This window comes from Triplophysa dalaica, chromosome 14 (assembly GCF_015846415.1).
Source record: "Triplophysa dalaica isolate WHDGS20190420 chromosome 14, ASM1584641v1, whole genome shotgun sequence".
Classification (NCBI taxonomy): Eukaryota; Metazoa; Chordata; class Actinopteri; order Cypriniformes; family Nemacheilidae; genus Triplophysa; species Triplophysa dalaica.
Window position 1 is genome coordinate 15,523,810 of NC_079555.1, and position 24,028 is coordinate 15,547,837.

The 24,028-nt window shown below is 39.1% G+C and overlaps 2 protein-coding genes across 8 annotated transcripts in view; both read left to right on the top strand.

The window, feature by feature from the left end:
• LOC130435766 (spectrin beta chain, non-erythrocytic 4-like) overlaps window positions 1-15,341 on the top strand; it is a 51,925-nt gene extending 36,584 nt beyond the window's left edge. The window contains exons 21-37 of one of the 6 annotated variants that reach the window (XM_056766593.1): window positions 1,466-1,690; window positions 2,164-2,253; window positions 2,344-2,622; window positions 2,732-2,862; window positions 2,986-3,190; window positions 3,295-3,540; window positions 3,657-3,791; window positions 3,885-4,129; window positions 5,148-5,334; window positions 5,461-5,545; window positions 5,634-5,830; window positions 9,368-10,161; window positions 10,374-10,434; window positions 10,540-10,799; window positions 11,685-11,855; window positions 11,947-11,989; window positions 12,167-15,341. In XM_056766593.1, coding sequence (XP_056622571.1) covers window positions 1,466-1,690; window positions 2,164-2,253; window positions 2,344-2,622; window positions 2,732-2,862; window positions 2,986-3,190; window positions 3,295-3,540; window positions 3,657-3,791; window positions 3,885-4,129; window positions 5,148-5,334; window positions 5,461-5,545; window positions 5,634-5,830; window positions 9,368-10,161; window positions 10,374-10,434; window positions 10,540-10,799; window positions 11,685-11,855; window positions 11,947-11,989; window positions 12,167-12,400 — 3,588 coding nt within the window. In that variant the 3' untranslated portion in view covers window positions 12,401-15,341. Of the gene's footprint in view, window positions 1-1,465; window positions 1,691-2,163; window positions 2,254-2,343; window positions 2,623-2,731; window positions 2,863-2,985; window positions 3,191-3,294; window positions 3,541-3,656; window positions 3,792-3,884; window positions 4,130-5,147; window positions 5,335-5,460; window positions 5,546-5,633; window positions 5,831-9,367; window positions 10,162-10,373; window positions 10,435-10,539; window positions 11,856-11,946; window positions 11,990-12,166 lie in introns of those variants that run through there. The other 5 variants (XM_056766594.1, XM_056766595.1, XM_056766597.1 and 2 more) reach the window with 5 other exon arrangements.
• An 816-nt stretch (window positions 15,342-16,157) lies between these two features.
• On the top strand, window positions 16,158-23,908 carry pcyt1ab (phosphate cytidylyltransferase 1A, choline b). 2 transcript variants are annotated; one of them, XM_056766599.1, is made up of 9 exons: window positions 16,158-16,489; window positions 18,683-18,825; window positions 18,895-18,991; window positions 19,144-19,260; window positions 19,754-19,905; window positions 20,025-20,103; window positions 20,404-20,546; window positions 21,135-21,323; window positions 21,542-23,908. In XM_056766599.1, exons 2-9 carry the CDS (start codon window positions 18,685-18,687, stop codon window positions 21,743-21,745), a joined length of 1,122 nt encoding a protein of 373 aa, XP_056622577.1. In that variant the 5' UTR covers window positions 16,158-16,489; window positions 18,683-18,684; the 3' UTR covers window positions 21,746-23,908. The 2 variants fall into 2 exon arrangements, with proteins under 2 accessions (XP_056622577.1, XP_056622579.1); XM_056766601.1 differs by having other exon boundaries at window positions 16,159-16,489; window positions 18,683-18,789.
• The last annotated feature ends 120 nt before the right edge of the window (window positions 23,909-24,028 follow it).

Consider the following 24,028-nt stretch of genomic DNA (forward strand, 5'->3'; position numbering starts at 1 on the left):
AAAGAAGATATTTTGAAGAATGTTGGTAGCAAAACATCACTATTGACTTTTATTTTATGAAAACAAAACCACAAAGACATTCCTCAATTGATCTTCTTTTATGTTCCAGAGTCACAAGGTTCAAAGGTTCAAGGGTTTTAAACAAGATAATAGTAAATAAATAGGTACTGAATTTATTTATTTTTTAGTAAATTTTAGTAGTAACTTTCATAAGTTCATACGTTTTCATAAGTATTAGTAAAGTTCATGAATTGCTTATTAAAATGATTTACAGCCACAGAACATGTCTCAGCCATGTGATCAGCCCAGGACAAAAAAAGATGGAAGACTGCACGCACCCTCGCCCAGCCCCCCCCAAAATAGTCTTTAATGTTACCAATTAAATGTTACAGGATTAAAAACAGTCAACTGTTTGCCAAAAATAGATTTCTGGATCCACTCCCTTGAAACATAAAGATAGCTCGCAAAAGTATATTCTGAATAAGAAGATCGCTCTGGATTTATAACAAGCCTGTGCATGACGTAGAGAGCGTAGAAAGGATCCTGTTGGCCGCACCGGCTGTATGATGACTCCGCGCACAACCCCAAACCCCCACCCCCCAATCCCTTCACGAATGAAAATAAATCAAATTTATGCAATTTACGCGGGGGATCCCAGCGTGGTCAAAAAATTGAAAATCCGTATTTATACGTAAAAATCACATCCCTAAATCTGTTACAATAGGTCATAGGTTTAGACCACGTAACTTTGATTAGCTAATGAATTATGAGTTCAGATTGGTAATTTACCCTGAATTTATTCAACAAGGGTTAGGGGTTACATCCTTTGCATGTGTGTCCTATCCGACCTAAGGGAAAACTGTACAGTCAGCGTAACAGCTTTCCATATAAAACAGCTCCCCTTATAACAAACAGTTTTTAACTTAAATTTCCAAGGTATGACATTTCGTGGCATCTAGTGGTGAGGTTGTGTATTGCAGCCAATGGCTCACTCCATCCCTCCCCCACAGAACTAAGATGTCGTCACGTTTATGCTTCTTTGTCGGAGGAGAAAACAAACTTACGAAACGCGCTCTGTACACCAGTATGTCCGTTCTTTATAAATTCTTTATACAACTCTGAAGACAAAGTTATGTATATTATATTGCGTTTCAGTCAACAGATCCTCCAAAAAATTACACACAGCACCTTTAAATGAGCTAACACATTGTTGTCTGACAATAAGTTATAAAGGTTATGATAATGTCATATCTTACTTTCCCGCTCCTTTCGTCTTTCAGGTGTCCTACCCCTCCTTATTCCCACTATGCATCTTTTTTAGGCTAGGCCCTGCTTAACTGTGTATTTGTACATTCTTCCCTTCATGTTGTTCTCTTTGCTCTCCTGACGTTCCTTCCTGTTCTACAGCCATCAAACGATCTCTTTTCTTTGATGGTCTAATACTCTCTCTCTCTCTTTCTTGCAGATGATGGAGTGTCAGATGGAGGAGTGGTATCAGGAGGTAGGAGAACTGCAGGCTCAGGCAACCTCCATCCCTCATCAGGGTGAGATCATGGGAAAGGTGACTGTGAAACAGGCCGGTGTGGAAACTCGAATTGTGCGTCTGATAGAGCCGCTGAAAGAGAGACGTCGTATCCTACTTGCCTCTAAAGAAGTGCACCAAGTAGGACGTGACCTTGAAGATGAAATTGTGAGTTTGAATAAGTTAAACCACTGAGGTCTAAAGCATATGCTACACAAGAATGTCTTCACAACACTTTTAGATATCGCTGCTGTCCTTTCGAAACCTCCTATTTCCATATTTTGTGATTTTTTTGGTCATAAATCATTATAATTAGTCACCCTGTATGTTTGTCACTGGGTTTTGCAACCATCTAACCCATAAAATTATTTAAAAGTGCTTGTCAAATTTGACAACACAATATGCAATCATTGAAAAAGTTCAGGTTTTTTTCCATTTCCTGAAAAACAGCAAATTTGGACATACAAGGTTTCAAAAGAACAGTGACGATATGGAGGTCTAATTTTGGTATGTTTTATTACAAAATGTGTCCTAACACAATACATAAAACATACTTTTATCGACATGAATATTGGCCTTCATGCAAAATGTTCTTTGCTTGAGAATCCAATGACTTACAGCAAGGATGTGTTTGTCTTCAGTTGTGGATCCAGGAGCGTCTTCCAATGGCCACCTCTCAGGAACTTGGAACAAGTTTACAAGCTGTACAGCAACTCATGAAAAAAAATCAGGTAAGGTTCCTATTTTTGTAGTTTAGCCTTTAGAACCTTTCAGCACAGCTAATACACATCTTTTTCATCCTAATGACCATCTCTTCTCAGAGTCTGCAGAGAGAGCTTCATGGCCATCGTGCACGGGTGGAGGACGTTCTAGAGCGCGCTGGGGTCATCGCGTCCATCCGCAGTCCTGAGGCGGACAGCATCAGAGCCGGCATGGAGCAGCTTCATCACCTTTGGGAAGCTCTGTGGGCAGAGACGGAGCGCCGGCAGCTCACACTGGATGCCATGTACCAGGCGCAGCAGTACTACTTTGACATGGGAGAGGTTGAGGCCTGGCTCAGCGAGCAGGAGCTGCATATGATGAACGAGGAGACGGGAAAGGTGAGAGGTCATGTGGGGGTGGTAGACTCAAGAAAGATACACTGTATATTCTGGTGATGATGTAAGAGTAGGGTGAATGTGAGTTGAGTTGTGTCGTCTCTGTCTGCAGGATGAAGCCAGTACTCTTCAATTGTTGAAGAAGCAGCTGGTATTGGAGCAAACCATAGAGGACTACGCAGAGACCATTGGCCTGCTCTCTCAGCAGTGCAGACAGCTGCTGGAATTGGGACATCCAGACTGGTGAGGGATCTTTGATATCCTTTTACACCATTCTTAAGAGTCCAGAAGTGAAGATTCTCATTATGACTCATTTTTCCTCCTCTGTATGAGATCTGAGTGTGTTTGTGTATGTTTGTATCTCAGTGAACAGATCAGTAAGCGTCAGTCTCAGATCGACAGGCTGTACGTGTCTCTGAAGGACCTGGTGGAGGAGAGAAAGTCTCGTCTGGAGCAGCAGTACTGGCTCTTTCAGCTCAACAGGGAGGTGGATGAACTTGAGCAATGGATAGCCGAGAGAGAGGTCACTGCCAGCTCCACTGAACTCGGACAGGACTTTGAGCATGTCACGGTCAGTTTGCATTAGTCCTCTTAAAACACATGCACAATCCAGAAAAGGGTGATCATATATAGGAATTGTAATAAAATGTAATTTTAACATTCTCGGCTCTTCAGATTCTTCAGGAGAAATTTACAGAGTTTGTGGCAGAGACAGGGAGCCTGGGGCAGGAGAGGGTCACAGCTGCCAACCAGATGGTAAATGAGCTCATAGATTATGGCCATGCAGATGCCGCCACCATCGCCGAATGGAAGGATGGAGTGAACGAGGCCTGGGCAGATCTGCTGGAGCTGATGGAGACGCGCGGACAGATGCTCGCTGCCTCACACCAGTTACACAAGTTCTTCTCAGACTGCCGCGAGGTACGAAGAAGACATACTGTATGAAAGCTTATGAACGCTGTATGAAAGCTTAAAAAACACGAAAGGATCATGTTTCTGTTTGTATAGAACCAAAAGAGTGTTTTTGTGGGTTTCAGGTGCTAACACAGATATATGATAAGCAGACGAGGTTACCGGAGGTTCGAGCCTGTCAAGGAGGCACATCGAATACCAGCACTCTTCAGAGACTTATGCAGACTTTTGAACAAGATATTCAGCTGCTTGTTACACAGGTAAATGTGTAATGTAAATACAGATATTTATTTCCTGTAGATTGTCTCTAATGACCCACCACTTAAGACAACTTTATTTTTGTTTCCCCTCAGGTAAGACAGTTGCAGGAAAGTGCATCCCAGCTCCGAACAGTTTATGCTGGGGAGAAAGCAGAAGCCATTGCCATGCAGGAACAGGAAGTGATGCAGGCGTGGAAGGAGCTTCTTATATCTTGTGAGGACTGCCGAATGCAGATAACCACAGCGACAGACAAGTTGCGTTTCTTTGGGATGGTACGTGATCAGCTGATGTGGATGGACAGCATCATCTGTCAGATTGGAACTGGAGAGAAACCAAGGTAGGAAATATCCTGGGATACATTTCCTGATAGGAACTCATTAAGGTGCTTTACGTTGTAATGCATGAAAGTCTATGTCAAGTCACCTGGGGAGTAAACACTGTGGCCGCTGGAGTGTACTTTATTGTAGGTATCACTAGGTTACCGCAACCACAAATAAGTGATCTGTTGGTAAGTGCATGAATTCTAAAAGTAGTTACAAATATCATACTAAAGAACATTTAGGAGCTAAGTATGTTTATTATTGTGATCTGTGTTAAGAAAAAAATACAGTTAAGCTCTAATGCATTACATTGTAGCAGCTTTAATGTGAAGAGTGCTTTTGATGAGATTCCAATAGAGTGCTGCAGGGATGAAGTTTTTTTGTAGGCCTTTAGCATGACATTGAATCCCCCGACAAGATGCCAACAGGATTTTCCATAGACCTTTAGATTATAAAGATTTCTTTATCAACGAACATTTATGATCATTACATGTAACCAAGGCCTGACTTACCATTGGGCTTGACTTGGCTCCAGCCCATTGGCCTTGCCCTTTTGGGGGTCCCCACCTGCTCTCGTTCGTTTCATTTGTTTAGTTACTGCCAGTCATTTTTTTTACCTAAAGTTTACTCCTTATTCTAGCACTCCCTTATGTTAGGAATTATGTTGTTTCTTTGGCTAAACTATCCGTCAGTCATGTTGGTGTTTTCTGATTGGTTATTTGTGGATTCTATCCATCACGTATGCTGTTGAAACCTGTCTGCCTTAAGACGCTGTCACTATCGCAGTGCTGCGCTAAAAAGAAAAAAAACAAAGGATGCGAAAGAAAAATGATTTTTTACACCTCAACCTGAGAATCCAGAAGACAACCATCTGCTGAAGCATCAGTTAATTTCTGTTAAGTCATGTGTTAGTAAAGATCCTGTAATATTGCAAATCCTCAGAAGCCGAAATGGCCTTCTGTTTCGGTTTATATCTGTTGGCCGACTTGGCCCAAGTTTCAGGACGTGAGTAACTCTCTCTCCTCTCGCTGTCAGCTCTTTCCTCAGAGCTTTAATGGGATATGGGCTCTCTGGTGCTTGCAGGGATGTGTCATCCGTGGAGGTCATGATGAACTATCACCAGGGCCTCAAAAGCGAGGTGGAGGCCCGCAACAAGAGTGTCATACAGTGCATCGAGATGGGCAAGACCTTACTGGCTGCCCGTAACCCTGCGTCAGAAGAGGTAATGAACTCTTCAGGCATCGTTGAGACTTCTGAAATGACTAAGACTTGCTGTCTAAAATGATATATTGACACATTAATAAATGAAAATTAATACCTATTAATTTAGTTATGTGCTCTTTTTCAGATCAAAGAAAAGCTGGAGAAGGTTTTGGCCAAGCAGAGAGAGCTCACAGATAAATGGGACAAACATTGGGAGGAGTTGCAGCAGAGTAAGCGAACTGAGATAAATGGAGTCATAAACTAAACATGAATTATTTTGAATAGATTTTCATGACTATCTCCTTGTGTTCTTCTCAGTGTTGGAGGTGCATCAGTTCGCTCAGGAAGCTGTGGTAGCAGAGGCCTGGCTCACTGCTCAGGAACCCTTTATCAGCAGTAAAGAGCTGGGCAGCAGTGTGGACGAGGTAGAGCAGCTGATTCGCAGACATGAAGCCTTCCGCAAAGCTGCTGCCACATGGGAGGAGCGCTTCAGCTCCCTTCGGCGTCTCACCACGGTAACACAGACCACAATGTAACAGCCAAGAGCTGATTTATGCTTCCTTATATCCTAAACAATGTGTGCTACTTAAACTCAATTGTGGAGCTTGTTGTAGAGAATAGTGTTATTATTTCTCCTCTGGTAAAAGAAAAAAAAGTCCCATTGACTTCCATTAAAGGAGGGTATATCATACACAACCTTTCAAAGGTTTAAGGTCATTTACTGATTTGCTTGTTATTGTAGTAAGCTTATAAAACTATAACACACTATAACTACGGGAATTATTTTTCAAAAGAATCCAGAATAAATCAAACCATGTTATATTTTAGCATCTTAGTCATACTTTGCTGAGAATGTCTGTATGTTCTTTTACACCAAATAATCTGATTGTATGTGACAGCTAGGGGTGGGAATCTCTAGGCACGTCACGATGCGATTCGATTACGATTCAGAGGGCTGCGATGTGATGATAAAACGATTCTCGATGCATCTTTATTCCTATACACATTTTTTTTCTTGCTGTGTGACTATTAAAATCAAAGTATTCGTAATCTCCCAGACCGATTTTACTTCCCCAATGTCCTTTATTAATAAAACAAATTGAAGTGACAAGTCAACGGGAAGGTCACATTTGCCAGCATTGCAAAGAACCAACAGGAAAAGAGTGACTGTCCTCAGTGCCCTGTAGCAGCATACAGAATGCAGTAAATGAATGACTTCTGCATGTAGCTGATGTAAAATAACACACTTTAAGGCAACATCATCCTCTAATGTGCAATGAGCAATACAATCCTTCAGAAAAAGAAAAACATTTTGCTGTACCAAAATCACTTACAGCTTTCATACAAAATATAAAACTCTGAACCAGCAGCTGTAATGCAAAAAAATGCTTGTGGACTGCAGCATATTCTGTAAAAGATAATGTAGAGGAAGCCGGTTGTTATCACAGAAATAAGCCCCGACAGCAGGATCACACTGAAGGGGCTTATTTTGGGATAACAGCTTGTACATTATCCCGCTTATAACACGGCTACTTGCCACATGAGAAGGAAACTGGACATAACATGTGAATAACCTAGCAGTACACCTAAACCTATGTATAACTCTCACATAAAGACATGGGCTGTTACTGGATTCTAGCTTCCGTAAAGGTCTGACCCAGCAGATTCACTAGCAGAGATGATAACAACAAGTTTCATTTGTAAGAAGGGCTGTGGTGTTGCTTCTCCTCTGTGTCGTGGTCGGGGTGTCTTCTTCCCTCAATGTTTTGTTCTCTGGGTTTTGGTCCTCTTTTACTTGCTCTTCTTGCTGCAGGAAAACACAATGATATGAACAGGTAAACACCAAAGCCTTAAACCTTTCAAACAATATCCACATTTAAACTAAATTTCTAGCAAACAACAAAGCACAGATTTGTTTGTATTATTACATAACATTTGTAAAATGGCCGAATTGAATTACCTCTAGTATTGATTCTGCAATCGCTCTTCCATGTCTCCATTCTCTACTCCTCGTATAGAAAAGGTAGCCCCTTAAATCGTGGGTCCAGTCCAGAGGCTTTGAAAAGAATGTTTCTCTCTTGCTCATTATTGTATCTCTTGCTGAGGTCCCCATTGATCTTCCGGACCATTGATGACTCTCCAAAACTGTCCTTAGTGTCCTGGATGAGTTGAGCTTCCAGAGGAGCAATCAAACAGATGGTGTGGCTGCTCACCTCTGACATGAGAATAGTTGCATCATTCATTGGCTTCAGGGCCTTGCTAACATCCTCTGTGTTTGAGATGTCTGAGTGTCTAAGTGTGTAGAAGTCAGATCTTCCTCTCCTTTCCTGAGGAGACAGCGGCGAAGACCACAGGCTGTTGCTCCAGCAACCAGACAACCATTTCATAGGCACTGTTCCATATGGTGTTGACATCTGTATTCAACTTGTGTCTCGGCAGACCAAGATAACGGGTTGTACGATTCTGTGGAAATAGATGTCCCCGCATCACACGTGCAAAGCTATCCTGCCCGCTCTCTGCAGTTTAGCCTTGGTATCATTGTAGTCTATGGGGATCGTTGTGTCATTAAAATATCTTCAAGACAGAAGTTGTTTCTTGGCTGTGTGAAACATTGTACGAAAGCCCTGGTTCTCAACGACTTAATATGGACGCAAATCCTTGACAATAAAGGTTGCGATGGAATTTGTCATTTGCTTTGCCAGTTCTGAGTTAGGTGGCAGCTTTGACATTGCTTGCACTGTGGTCATCTGGTTGGCAGCAACTTTCGGTACAACAAAGTTTTATTCTTCCTCTGGGTGGAAACGTGCAACATGGTTTCTCATTTTTGTTGCGTTTCCAAAATATTATAGTTTAGCCTGACACAAGTTGCATATAGCAAGGGTCTTGTCGGGGCCATTTTTTACCTTCAGCTTCACAGAAACCAAAATGCTTCTATTCATTAGCTTTTAATGTAAATGGAGCCTATCCACCTATTTCTATCTCTGCCATCTTTTGGCATTACTTTCCCTTTAACATTCATGTCGGCGGGTGCCACTACATAGGTTTTTTCTTATCAGAGTAAAATAGACTTATATGTGTACACCCAAAAATAATGCAGAATTATATTTAAGACCAGTAGAAACTGTAAGTGGTCTACATTTACATGCGTACACTCACAATAACAACAAAACGTTGTGATTTTGTAAAATAAATTAAATTAATAGGAAGGGTTATCAGCCGATTTCTGTAGCATTTGTTCTCCTGTCTTCAGCTGCAGCAAAAAAAATTGCGCTCCCCTCATGAGTCCAATAATAAAATGTAAACATTTCTGAGTGCACTTTTGTAACCATGTTATAACTTCTTAGGCTAACGTTAATAGGCTATTAATGTTAGCGCGCTCTCAGTCCTGTCAGCAAAAATACTGCTGTTCCCCATTAAATGAAGCATATAGTTAATAAATAATTACTTTTTAACATCATGTTTACTGCAACTGGCTCTACCTTGTCATTGTGAAACTTTTAAACCCCCATCTGATGACTGTATAGCTCCAAACTGTCAGTTTTATTTCCACCTCTAGAGGTCGCTGTTTTACACTATACTCGAAACTCTCCACCTGCTATCACAGTAGGGCTTTCCCTACTGCATCTGGATCAAACGCAACCAGGAAAAATTATCGATGGGGATTATTGCCAAAAGCCGATAGTTCAAATTATTGTTATCGTTGCCGATTAATAGGCAAAAATGTTGAATAGGTCAACCTCTACTAGTGACAGCATAGAATTGTGTTACAAAATGTGACCATGCCTGTGAAAATCCAGCTAGATTCGTTTTTAGTGGTAATGTAAAGAACATTCTGTGAAAATATCAAATTAATGTCTTTAAATTGAGTGAGTGAGACCATGTTAAAGATTGAAATGATAGTAAAGGAATGATTGAAATCAAATTTATATACATATTAATTATGCTATTTTAGGCAGATTTTCACAGGCAGCGTCAAAAGAATTATACTGGGATGTCCATGTCTTTTTCAGCTGAGAAATGTTATCTTTTTATCCTGTTCATCACTCACGTAGGTGGAGAAGATAAAGGCAGAACAGAGCAAGCTTCCTCCAACTCCTTTACTAGGGCGGAAGGTTTTTTTGGATCCTCAGGACTCCTCTCCTGCCCGCAGCAGCCCTTCCTCTATAAGAAGACAAACCATCTATGAGCAAGGTGAACCTCGGGGGGAACGCATCACCCCGCAGCCCTCCCCATCTTCTGTCGTCCGCAGACTGGGTTCTACTGTGGCCAACTACACGCCCATCATGAATGGAGCTGCTAGTCATCGCATCCAGGAAACCAGAAATTCTGGGATTGTTGGTGTGGCTGCAGGACTGGGAACTGCCATGGAACAAAAAGTAACCCATGTGCGGACTGAATTCAAGGCCCAAGCCCCACAGCAAAAGATCGAACATGTGCACGAGACGGTGCGCCCCCTGATGGAAAGAGAGAGGGAGCGGTATCACGAGAATGTGATGGCAGAGGTAGTCCTTCAAGAACCAGGCGGAGGAAGAACACGCCTTAACAGTGCAGTGGGAGGGAGCGGAAGCAGTCGCTCAGAGCTCGTAGTTGAGCAACATCCTCCGCCAAGGGAGTTACGGATGGAGAGGCAGCTGTCCACCGAGCAGCTGATTCAGGCACGCAGAGATGAGCTTCCTCAGGAGGTGTGGAGGGAACGAGCTGAAAGAGCAGAAAGGAGGCTGGAGAGACAGACATCTAGTGAACAGGAAGGACATGAGGTGCGACGCAGGGATAGACATCGACTTGAGAGACAGGAGAGCAGCGAGCATGAGGCCAAGGAGCAGTCAGATAGACGCTCTGCTGGCGGGTGAGTGATTGCAGACAACACAAACCATAGTTTGGGTGAATGATTTCATCGTCTCATTGGAGAGAGGGCGAAATAAAAAAATTCAATATGGTCTTGTGTTATAAGTTTTACAATAGAAATTCTGTGTAGTTTTTCATGAAAATGTCTCATTGACATCTCCTTGGCAAAACAATAAAAACATTATTTTTTCAAATATCTCTTTACGTTGGCAGAGAAAAAAGGTCCACTCTAGCTGAGATTGTGGAGCAACTTCAAGAAAGAGAAGCTGCACAGGTGTGTGGACAATCTAATACCTATCACTTAAATTTTTTACCTAATTTTAAAGTGAGCATCACATAAAGCTCCAGACATAAATGTTGGCGTTCATTTTTACCTTAGGCCCGAGGAGAGATTCCACGTCTACCTAATGGTTTGCCGGAAAAGACCTCACGACTAGACAGGCCACGAGCTCGGGACAGACCAAAACCAAGACGACGACCACGACCTAAGGATGGAACAGCTGGTGAAACACGTCGCTCAAGGTCTGCTCCGGCTCAGACCAGTCCGGCAGTGCCCCCACCACAAACCCACACAGCCCAGCATGAAGGATTTCTCTTCCGCAAAATAGACATTGAGAGCCAGAAGAAGAGTTCAAACAGGTGGGGCTTTGTCTTCTATACATTTGCATGGAATTAGCATGGAAACAGCTTAACCATATACACCAATCAAAGATGAATATGATTGGTTATTCGCAGCTACTGTATGCTAATGTTGTTATAAGCATTGTAATGATGCTTAGAGCACTAACATTTGTTCAAAAAAAGCAGTCCTTGTTTTCTTTCACCAAGTTTCTAGTCAAACTGGAAATTGCTTGAATGCTTTCCTAAAGCGTTTCCGGAAGCTATACTAAGAGACAGCTGTTTGGCTGTCACTCCTTGATTAGAAGTTTCACATCCAGAAATGGCAGAAAATAGCTAGCTGTTAAAAGCACTGCTTGCCACTTGCATGGTTACACTAAAATCAGCCTGGTTGATGGATGTTGCTGTGCCAGAAGACCAAACGTTGCTGGGTTTCTGAAGCCATGGCCAGTCAGGTATGAAGCTTTCACCCCTTTCACAGCTTAGCATTTCTTGTCCCTTTTGTTCGGAGACCTTGCAGCACATTTCCCAACTCACAAACCAAGTCACTGCATAAGGATCTTAAGAAACAGAATGGCTGTCTGTTCTTTTCTAGCATGTATGTGCACATTGTTCACGTAATAACTGCGAGCATTAGCGAGAATGCCACTGTACATCTCATTAACCAAAATCTCTCTCCTTTCTTGTGCTTTCCTCGCCGCTGGCTGTTCCTCTCCCTCCCTACAAAGGTAAGCCATGGACTGCGCATCAGTCTGTAAAGGTCTTGTAATGATCTCTTTAGCAGTTTGGTCTTGCTCAGTGTCAAAGTCTGGTCATCCCAGACTCAGTAGGTGAGTAGCAAGTCAGTGCTTAGTCTCATCTGGGCTCTGATGCTCAAATCGTCCATTTTCTCTCCCACAATTACAGCAGATCCTGGGTGAACCTGTACTGTGTGTTGAATAAAGGCGAACTGGGCTTCTATAAGGATGCTAAGAACACCACCACACCTTACAACAACGAGCCACTACTCAACCTGAGCCGTTGTGCCTGTGATATCAACAATGGATATAAGAAGAAGAAAAATGTCTTCACCCTCAAGTATGTCACTTATAGATTGTTTGGAGATGATAGGTTAGTCGTTCCAATAAACCAGAAGGCTTTTAATAACATGTTTCACTTTTATTTTCAGAACTAAAGATGGAAGTGAATTTCTTTTCCATGCAAAAGATGAGGTGAGATAATCAGAATCCGTCGCAATATCTGCTGAATTCATTGAAATATAGTAAGAAATGTTAGCCAAAAATTAAAACATAATGGGTGAAGGAGCATTTATATAGATATCATAAATCATTTGGTTATCTTGTGTGATGACACTTTTCTAAGTCTTCAAAACTCTTTCTGGCATACAGGATGACTTGAAGAGCTGGGTAACAAGCATATCCGCTAGTATCAGTGAGCACGAAGAGTTTGCCAAACAGGGACAGACCAATCCAACTACCTCATCTACAGACGAGGGAACACGCAGGGACGGCAGCAGGGCAGGGGGGTCGGAGAGAGGTGAAAGGTCAGACAAAGCAGATGGGGGATCGGTGCGTTCAGACAAGGGCGAAAAGCCCGAGAAAAAGATAGGTAAAAAGAAATGATGCACTCCACAGCATCCAGTCGCCCTCTGAGTTTGCGTGAGACCAGGACTTCGCGAAACCAGGAAAGTGCTCTGACGGATCCAGGAAACGAAGGCGTCACTGTGAACTCCCTTAATGTCGTGCTGTCCAGCTGCATATGGAATCAGTCAGCGCGGAGGTGTGCCGAGCTCTGCCGTGTGTCAGAGAGCGTCCTCTAGTGGCTACTGATGACTATAACAATTCAGGAGCTCCATAGGGCCAAAGAGTTGATAGCATAGGCAAATGGAGTATAAAAGAGATGTTATAGTAAAGTAGCTCATGAAGATTATTTTCTAATCTGTCTGTGAAAAAGATGACCCATATGTACATGTACCTGTCTCTGTCTCTCTTTGTATATTGTATGTCTAAACATCAGTTCTACACAATCTCACGCTGAAGAGAATGAAAATATGCCAAAATCTTTTTCAAGGTTGGTCTTTTTCTGAAGAGCATGTTTTGTCTGTTTATTTTTTGTAAGTTGTTTTGCTCTTTTATACTATTGATGCATTGATTTGTATTCATTGGCTCTTCCAGGTAATTTTTTGATCCTTGTCTTGCCACGTTGTACAAATCATCATCATCATCATTAAACGCCATATGACATATCTGAGCATGCCTACGCAGTTAAACGTTAAAATAAAAACCTGTTTGACATAAAGAGAAACAACTCACCAGCTGCGAGTGGGTATTCTCAAATCTGTTTTTGATGGTTTAGTACATGATTTTTTCTAATTTGGAGGAAATGCTACTTGTCAGTGTCATATCTGGCATAAAGTGTGAATTAATTTGCTCTTTCTATTAGATCCAAATTTTGTTTCTATGTGTGTTTTTGCACGTTTGTAAGTAAGCCTATGCTGTACCCATCACATCGGTCATCCTGCTTTTCCGAATGCAAGATTACTTACATCTTTATTTGTATTTAAAGTCTTCCAAGCACAGAACTGATTGTTTTGTAAATCAATACGCTTTTATCCTTTGTTTTATGTTAATAACATTTCCCTAAATCGTAATTTTAGCATTGCACTGATGGCTTACAGGATGAATTGAATCATGTTAGTTTGATTTGTAAAATGCCAACTGAATGCCATATAAATCTTATTCTAGCAATTGTCTTCCCTGGCAGAAACCCTTATTTTTATTCACCATATGTGTGTCTTTAAAAATGTAGTTTTGCAGGTAGTACTATAGAAAGCCCATAGCTAGCAAAAATACAAGGTATAGTGCAAGAAGGTTACTGTACATGCTTTAACGGCTCTGCAAACACTGGCACAAATTAAATTAAGTTACTGTTGCTGCGTTGTTTTAAGATGCAACAACATACATAAAAAATCACAAATCACAGTTGAAGTAATCACATGACTGACTACATTGTTGCTACATGATGACATGCAGTTTGAGTATGGTACACATACAGGGTTGAAGCAGCACAGTGTGTTAATGGGAAACAATCATTTCAGGTATCATGTTTGTGCCTTGTTGTCTACATCTTAAAGTATGTCAATTTTAGTACCAACTGCATTGTCTGTTAATGTAAAAAGGCTAAATAACATTAGAAGCAATGGTCCTCTATCTGTCAACAAAATCTGTAAACCAGTAATTGAGAGGGACATAATGTCCACGCAAGTTTTCATCAATTTTTTTTATTTTTATGAACAGAACATCATGCAAATGCTTCTGTAATGTATTACATTCTGCCAACATTTTACAATCGTCAGCTCTCACTTCAACATCTCAACGCATTGGATATATACCTTTCAAACCTTCTGTGTCTGGGTCTGAATTTCCTTTGATTTGTCTCCAAGTCCAATTTTTGATCCAAAAAAATCATATTTCTATGCAATAGAATAATATACAGAGAAAGAGGGAATGGGATCCAACACAGTGGAGAGTAGAAATATTGTATAACACTTGCAAGTAGAAAATGTATGCAACTTTTCCTTTGCACTAAAATACTGCCCCATTGCACAGTGCTATTGTGAGCGGAGGATTGGTGCTTGAGGGTCTGGGCCAAGGTGTCATATCGTGTTATTACAGTTCAACCAGGAGGTGCTTTATGGCATTTCTTGCACATGCCCACTAAGACACATTTGTACATACTGCTTGCTTTCTATGAGGGTCGATGGACACAACAAAAGATTCAAGATTAAGCGAGCCTGGTGCTTGAGTGTTCAAATGAAAGTATTGTTTCACTGTTTGCTTAAAGTAATATTTAAAGCGCAGTTGCATTGTCAAAAACCAGAGCCTTACAATTTAGTTACTACTGCCTTTTAGCATACACATTAAAAAATTTAAATGATATCCAAGATGTATTAGACACATTTATTTGATAGAAAGCACAATTTAATCACTCCGTTTAAAAAATGTGGCTCTTAAATGTTTAAAGTTTACCATTTTATGGTAACTGTATATTCGTAAATGCAGTTTTAATCGTTTTATATATATATTTATAATTATATGGGTTGTATGTCAACGAAACCCTCACCGTAATATTTTTATCAAGATGCATTTAAATTGTTAAATATTTGTGCACAGCTGAAACTCACACCCATGTCCATACATCCAGACCCTTAAGCACCACCAGTTTCAGCTCAGCAGCTCAATGACCTGTACAAATTGCAATTGCTTCTGTATAGACAATAATGCTCTTTTTTCATTTGTGAAATAAGAACATTTTACAGGTTTTGAATATCAGTAGATGGGGTTGTTTCTCCGGGAAACTGGGCAATTCAGGTTGCATGAATAACATTGTCCCTATTATGGTCTTGCTATGCATGTTAAAACCTCTCATTTTCACACACAACCGCTGTACAAGGGTGACACTAATACACATGGAAACAGTGAATTAATTAATGCTGTGTCTTTCAGATCCTGACTGAATCTGTCCAGTTAATTCCTTGATAAATACAGCTTGTGATATGTCAAATGTCTTGCTTTTTTATAAACTGTCGGAGGCCTTTTTGAGCCTACACATGAAAACCCATGTTGGAACTAAAATGGCAGTAACTCATGAATTCTTTGGAATACAGACTTACGGTTTGTCTCGTTTGAAAAAAGAAAAGTAGCTGATTATTGCAACAACAAAAATCACACACATACACAAAAAAAGGTATGTTGTTAGGTTTATTGTAAAAAACAAATAAAAAAAGTTTGTTCTCTTTGATTAAAAAATACATTAAAAAAATGTGGGTCGCAAAAGGATAAAAACAAAAAATCTAAGCACACTCTTTCTAAAAAAGAATCAATTACCCTCCCCACATAAATTATTTGAAAGAAAAACACCAAAGAAATCTGTATTCTAGAGTCTTAGACCTTTCCAATGATATATAGTTTGTCATTATTCGATTAGAAATTACATGCACAATATTGACGTAAACTTAGGTGTCCCGTATACGGAACGTGTGACAGTTAACAGGCTACATCTGTAATTTTATGTTCTTGAAGACTGGATTTAAATATAAACTATAACTATACTAAATGGCAAATCATATATAGCTGCGAAATTGTTCTGTAACATTATTGGCAAAATGAAACTTTTAAGAATTCTCAATCAATAATATTGAATCAACACATGGAACCTTTAGTTATTTCTAATATATTATACTAATATGAAGTAATCATATAGAGATAATGTTGTGATAATACATGTCTGATGCACACAATTAAAAGTCCAAACAAAATGTTCAAAAATGTACAATACACATAAACAACTGATAGACTATAACTTGTTACTGTTTTAAAAAAAATAAGTAGGCCTATACTTTAAATAAACGAGTTACACAATTGCATTTTTACATGAAAGCCCTTGAATGGTCCCTTGCTTTACTGATACTTACAGTGGTTCCCCCTAGCAACAGCTAGATGGCGATGTGTTCAAGCGGAAGTGTGTCGTGTGAGCGGAAGTGTGCGTGTTATTACAGAGATGTGATGAAGTAGGGCATCTGTCATTATAGCGGCAGATGGAGCGTCACTCCAAAGTCTTGAGAAACAGTAATGGACCGCTCATAACCTCCCGTGATAAACACAAAAGCGTTGATTAAAGGAGAAAAGCTGCCTGCAGTGTCCTTCTTCACGGTTAGTAATACTTCTGTTATAATCATTTCAAATGATGATCTTTAATAGAGAAGTTATAAAACTTATTTCCTGCCCGCGTGTTCTCTTCTCTTGCGTCGAGGAGGTAAGTTACCTTAAAAAAAAAATACTCATCGGTTTTGCAAGTCGATAGTTAGGTTCTGGTAAATTCTATCTATTTTATTAGTTAATAGCAGCCTAGCCGTGCTTCTTATTCAAATAATATTTTGACTGAAATTACATTAATATTGTTCCCCATATATGGACAATAAGTTATTTGTTATCTATCTGGATATGTTCAATGTTTTGTATTATAACCACTCATCATTCCACGGAATACAAAGCCAACTTTCAGGCAACAACAGAGTAATTCATAAGGACAGAGAGTGAAAACATCCATTGTTTTCTATGCGAAACTGTGCCACATCTTTGGCCGCGCTGACGTTACGTCAACAATCACTTCACATCATCTCCGTGAACCTTACGTTACGTTATAAGATCTGCGTCGGTCAGCGTGGCGTGCTCTTTCACATACGATAAATCTAATCTGTTCTCTCATTATAAAAATGATCGGGTAGAAATTTGTATAAACTATATAGACATACAGATCGAAAATAAAGTAGCCTCATTTGCAATAACGGTTAAGTTAACTACTTGCAGTGGTTGCCTGCACTACTGCACAGTTGCAACGGAATAAACGTCAAAATACACAATGTTTAAACAGCTTAAACGGTCTACGTGTTATCATGTGACTAGTGTGATAAAATTGCTTACTAACCTTCTTTGAATAAAGTCATGTTCCGTTTTTATATCCTGTCATGATAATCTGAGGCCGTTAGCGCGCATGTAGACAACTAGAGTTGAGAGAGACCTGCGCTCACAGGTGTTACGTTGTAACGCTTATTGAAATCCCTGCGCCCAAAAATATAGTCCCACTGCTAAGAGCACTATTTAGACAGTTTTGCTGCTCAAATAACATAATTTGTGTGAGAGATGAATATGTGTGTTTATAAACAAAAAAATCAGGGTACTTAATCCTTCTTTAACATCTTGCCTCACCGATTAACCTGCTTTTAACCTAGTTTATTTTCTGTGTTAACAGGCAGAATGTCACATATGTTGTTTAAGCTCATTCTGAACCCAGTACACTCCTTTAACAAGCAGTGTTGGGTGTAACCAGTGTTGGGTTAATTACTCTGGAAAAAGTAATTAATTACTAGTTACTCATTATATTCAATAGTGTAATTATATTACTGTCCAAATTACTCTGTCCAAAAAGTATTTAGTTACTCATTACTCATTACTTTCTATATCCTACATCAACCTTGATTAGTAAATTTATTCAAGGATAGACGTGAAATGGCTTATTTAATTCATTCAAATAAATAATTTTATTAACTGACCAAAGTATTACAAATGTGAGCACAGATTTTAAAGTAAGACTTTGAATTTTGATGTCAATTACACTATTGCACACGCATATATTTAACAAAGTATTTAGTTTAAGTACATCAAAAGTGACTGTAATTAAATTACAGAAAACATATGAGTAATCCCTTACTTTACTTTTTCAAGGGAAAAGTAATTAAAATACAGTAACTAATTACTTAGTAGCTAGTTGCACCCAACACTAGTTACTAAGTAATTAGTTACTGTAATTTAATTACTATTCCCATGAAATAGTAAAGTAAGGGATGTAGGGCTGCAACTAACGATTATTTTATTTAGTAAGGGATTAGGCTTATTTTTCAAGTTATTTAATTACAGTTACTTCTGATGTAATTAAACGTACTTTGTGTAATATATGTGTGTGCAATAGTGGAATTGACATCAAAATCCAAAGTCTAACTTAAAAATCCGTGCTTTAAGGTATAATTCTCACACTTGTAATAGTTTGGTCCGTTAATAATACAACTTAATGTAGTTTTATATTATCTTTTTTAATGAATTAGAAGAGCCCTTTCATGTCTATCCTTGAATCACTTGACTAATAAAGGTTAATATAGGATATAGAAAGTAATGAAATACTTTTTGGAGAGAGTAATTTGTACAGTAATCTAATAACACTATTGAATGTGTAATTAGTCATTTGTAATTAAAGACTTTTTCAAAGTAACTTGTCCAACACGGTTAACAAGGATAACATGTTAAAATTATAATATATTGTGACATTTACTAGATTTCTTTTTTCCGCAGGGATGGAGACGCACAGTTCAGGGCTCAGCAGGAAGAGGAAGAGAAAGGAGCTGAATGGACAGATGAAAGAAGCAGACCGTGTCCGAAAAGCTCAACGGAAAACTTTGGTGAAACATGAGAAGCCTTCTTGTCATCTTGTTCTGGTGTGTGGTGACATCATTTCCTGTGTGCACAGGATACACTGATCATAACATATGTGTGTGTGGCTCTAGAGCGCAAGAGAACCTGCACCGTTTTCAGATGAGCTGGTGGGTGCAGGATTACCATACGATCGTGTTAGTTTGGAGGAGGCCCAACTTGGAACTCCAGGTGTGTGACACTCCTTATATATTTATTTATTTATTCACAGCATCTATAATTCTGATCCTAGTTACAAGCAATAATAAAGATTCATTTGTCTGATGTGTGTTAACATGTAATGAGAGATATGTATAACATTTAAGCCTTCTATGTGCTTTTAGAGGATCGTCCTGTGCGTGTGTATGCTGACGGGATTTTTGACATGTTTCATTCCGGACACGCCCGTGCTCTAATGCAGGCCAAGTGTCTTTTCCCAAACACGTATCTCATCGTAGGAGGTGGGTTTGAATAGTTTACAGTCTTTTCTCCATAGAAAGCAAATTAAATACAAGTAAAATGTCTACTTTCTGGAGGTTTTTGGAGAGTACCATTTGGTTGAAATAATGTTACATTGTACAATGTACACAATATTTATGTACAAATTCAAACAACATACTTATTCTTACTTTTACATACTAATTTATTTAAAATATTTTTTTTGTGCTCAAATTTGTAAAAATTCTTATAAAAAATGTGCAGAACCTAGGATAGTGGCAAAAAAAGTACAACTATTTAGCATTTTGGGTAAGATTTTTTTTTTTTAATTTTCTTTTAATGGGTCAGATTTTTTTTTTTTTTAAATATGTCTGACAGGATTGTTACACTGAAAGATATTTTAGTGGGCGTCTACTGTAAATCAGGGAAAAATGTATGAAATTTATTTTTAAAACAAAAACAAAAATGCAATTATATATAAATACTATAATGCAGAAGTATCTATTTTTGTTATAGTGTGCAGTGATGATTTGACGCATGAATTTAAGGGCTTCACCGTCATGGATGAGAATGAGCGGTACGATGCAGTGAGTCACTGTCGTTATGTTGATGAAGTGGTCCGGAACGCTCCGTGGACGCTAACACATGAATTTCTGGCCGAGCACAGAGTAAGTGTTCAAAGCTATATTGGGAAGATGGTTGGGGTAAAATATACCTGTAAACTGAATTATAACATCATTTAAAAATGGTTTTAATTATTGCTTGTTTGATATGACATTCTCCATAGATAGATTTTGTTGCCCATGACGATATCCCATACATCTCAGCAGGAAGTGATGATGTATACAGACATATAAAGGAAGCAGGTAGGTAAAACCAGAGTTAAAGGGATAGTTCGACAAAAACAAGCACAAAAGAAGATATTTGGAAGAAGGTTGGTAACCTAACAACATTGGGTCCCCTTTGACTTTCACTGTATGGACACAAAACCGCTGAGACATTTCTCGGAATATCTTCTTTTGTGTTTTGCAGAAGAAAGTCATACAGGTTTGGACGAGATCACTTTTATTTTGGGGTGAATTATCCCTTTAAACTAAACATTGATTTGTATTGATATATTAAGAGAATTGCAATACTCGATTTATATTTGTCTTGTCTTTTTTAAGGCATGTTTGCACCTACTCAGAGAACAGAGGGCATTTCCACATCCGACATTATCACACGTATCGTGCGTGACTATGATGTTTACGCGCGCCGTAACCTTCAGAGGGGATACACTGCCAAAGAGCTGAATGTGAGCTTCATCAATGTGAGTGTCCTTTTCCATATTTCAACCACACAGTACCTTAAATCTGAACTTCTGCCCTTGTTTATCCACTTCGAAGTAATATTAAAACTACTCCTGAAGCAGTCAGGATTTAAAGTAACATTTTCCAATTGTGATTCAACTTTTGATTGAAATAACCATTAAAATGGAATAAAATAAATTCATATTAACTTCTCATGCAGTTTGTAATTTATCATGTTATAATATTCGTAAAATGTAGGGAAGCAACAAAAAAAAACAGGTCCTTAAAATGTAGGTATTTTTGTGTGATTCAGAGTGGTCAGAATTTAAGAGTATTGATTCATAAATATCCCTCTTTTTTTCGAACTAAGGGAGAGAATGGTATCCATTTTTGAATCAAAAGGAAGATAAGAAAAATCGATTTAGTACAAATTAGGAAGATGAAATTGAAACAGTTTCAAAATGACAAGAATATACCTTGATCATACAAGTCCTTGATAGTATTAAGACCCCCAGAGGACTGGATCCTTTATTATATTTTTGAATTATAAAAATAAATGATGTGGACCTCAGTAAATCTTCTTGACTCTACTGCTCTCTTCCTCACAGGAGAAGAAGTACCACCTGCAAGAGCGTGTGGATATGGTAAAGCAGAAGGTGCGAGATGTGGAGGAGAAGAGTAAAGAGTTTGTCCAAAAGGTCGAGGAGAAAGGCATCGACCTCATTCAGAAATGGGAGGAGAAGTCACGAGAGTTCATAGGAAACTTCCTGGAGATGTTCGGACCAGATGGGGCGTTGGTAAGTAGAGACACATGCAGCTCTTTCTGTGCGTTTAGTGATCGCTGTTTCAATTCAAGGCAAAAGGATTCACCCCTGAATGAAAGTTCTGCCAGCATCTGGTCTCTTATATGTCCTTCTGAACACATTTGACTTTTTTGGATTTGTGTAATGTAGAGAACATGCTTCAAAGGGAACTGAAAATGTAATTTAATATTACGTATTATGTCTCATAACAGAAACACATGCTGAAGGAGGGGAAAGGACGGATGTTGCAGGCCATCAGTCCCAGACAGAGTCCCAGCAGCAGCCCCACTCGTGAGGAACGATCTCCCTCGCCCACCTTTCGTCTTCCCTTCTTCAGCAGGACCTCCTCACCGTTCACCTCACCTCCCGCTCATCACAGCAGCACAAACGGCATCAGCCAGGACGAGGAGGACTAAAAACATCATCACTCCAGAATTCCATTCTGGTTTTCACAAGGATCATGTTTTAAACCCATAGCTGTTCTTCAAAGCCATCATGAGCGGCCAAGAATATAAATGGAGCTTCACAGCTGCTTTTACAATGTGCTTAACCGGCTTTTATGATTTGCACAATAGTGGCCAAATTTCGCCCACAGACTAAAGGTTTTGATTCCACATCTCTGCTCTTACACACATCTTCCTTGTCCTTCACAGAGATTTGCCACACACCACTAAACCAAAAAGACGCACATTGTTGGCCTGTTCCTTGGATACATTTTGTGTTAGCGGACAACGTATAATTATGCAGTTTTGGGGATTATAACTTTCTTTTAACAAAACACAAATGCTTCAATTTGAATAGTACGTTAGTCGAAGAACAGCGTCTGCTTAAACGCATCTCCATTTTAAATTATGCATTAAACAAATGCTGACCCGCATTCATTGTTTAAATCTTTTCAAACTTGAACGGACCGAATTTGAGAGCAAATCCAGCATGGGGGGAGAGTCCTGGGACAGAGGAGTCGTCCGCATTTCTTTTGCCATCATTTTAGTTGTGGAGGTTTACAATTCCTTCGGTGCCGCTCAGTGTATGTAGTCAGGTTTTATTTTTCATTTATACTTTCTTTGACACAGCAAAACAACCGTTACATTCTAACATTTACATTTCTTAGCTTTTTTCTAAACTTTGCCTAATATGGACACTAACTGGAAGTCTGATGTGAAGGAATAATATTGAAGACTGGCAGTGACTCTGTGTTTCTGGACCTGGCACCTCCTATTAAACCCTGCGCTATTCTGTGGCATGGGTCCCGGACGTTTTGGAAAGGCTTTGCCTTCGGAATGTTTACATTACCCAAGCCCAGCGAGGGGCGGTGTTAGCACAAAAAGGGGACAAGGACTTGTGTTAGTTTACATGTTTACCTAGAAAAGAACAACTACAGTAGGATTAATGTGTGCTGGCATTTGGTGGTATTCTTTCTGTCAGTCGCAAAGGTATTTATGGGCCAGGTTGTTTTAAATGATCACTGTGAATAAAAAGAATCATTTACTGAGGCATTTATGGGGTAAAGGGATAGTTCACCCTAAATTGAAAATTCTCTCATCATTCACTCATACTCGAGTTGTTCCAAATCTGGATACATTTCTTTGTTGCGATGAGCACAGGGAAAGATGTTTGGACGAATGCTTGTAACCAAACAGTTCTTGCACCCCATTGACTACCATAGTAAGATAAATTAAAATGATAGTCTAAAGTGCCCCAGAACGGTTTGCTTTCCTACATCCTTTAAAATGTCTTCTTTTGTGTTCAACAGAACACAAAACTAAATTTTCCCAATGTGATAGTCAATGGTCTCCAAGATCTTTTTGGTTACAAGCATTCTTTCAAATATCTTTCTCATGGTTCAACAAAACAGACGTTAAAAACAGATTTAGAACAATTTGATGGTGGGTAAATGATGATAGGATTTTCATTTTTGGGTGAACTATCCCTTTAAGAGTAAAATAACACCAAAATATATAAATGTTATGTCTCTTCTCTAGTGGCCTGTTTAGTAAAATATGTGGACCCAAAGGCAGACTCGTGTATTACAGCACCTTTAATGTCAAATAATATAGCAATTTTAGAAAAGGATGAAAAAATACTTAAACTTGTCCTTTTAGATTCAATTAAATGTCTTATGATGTCTGAAGATACGTTTCTGTGTGTCATATTTGACTACCAACAGCTCGATCAGTTAGTTTCTGTGTACATACTGTATAAGACTGCAGACATGAACAAGACAATATTTCTCACATAGACATGAAAGTCGATGTTTGATCCAAAAGCGGGGTAAGGCTTTGTAAAATGTACTGCATGTCCCAGAGAAAGACTTGTAGGATAAGTAAAAGTAGGATGAATGTTTTAAAAGCCACTGTAAATGTTCGGTCTGACGAAACTTTGTCAAGAATTTCCAGGTCATACTTCACATCAAAATTGAAAGTAAAACATTATGAGAATTATCCCTGTTTTGGGACCATTGGTATTTTGTGTCCTATGAAAAATGCCTTAAGATGTATTGTGTTCTTTCTACATAATGATATTATGTTATTGTTTTACTGAATTTATGCTGATCTGAATAAAAAAATGTATTGATCTCATACAGTGTTTCATCTTTTTGTATGATACAGTAAAATGAAGATGGAATTATTCTTATCGAATTTGAGAAACTACAAAAGAACCAAAGTGGCTCCACAGTAAAATGTCTTGGACATGTTGCA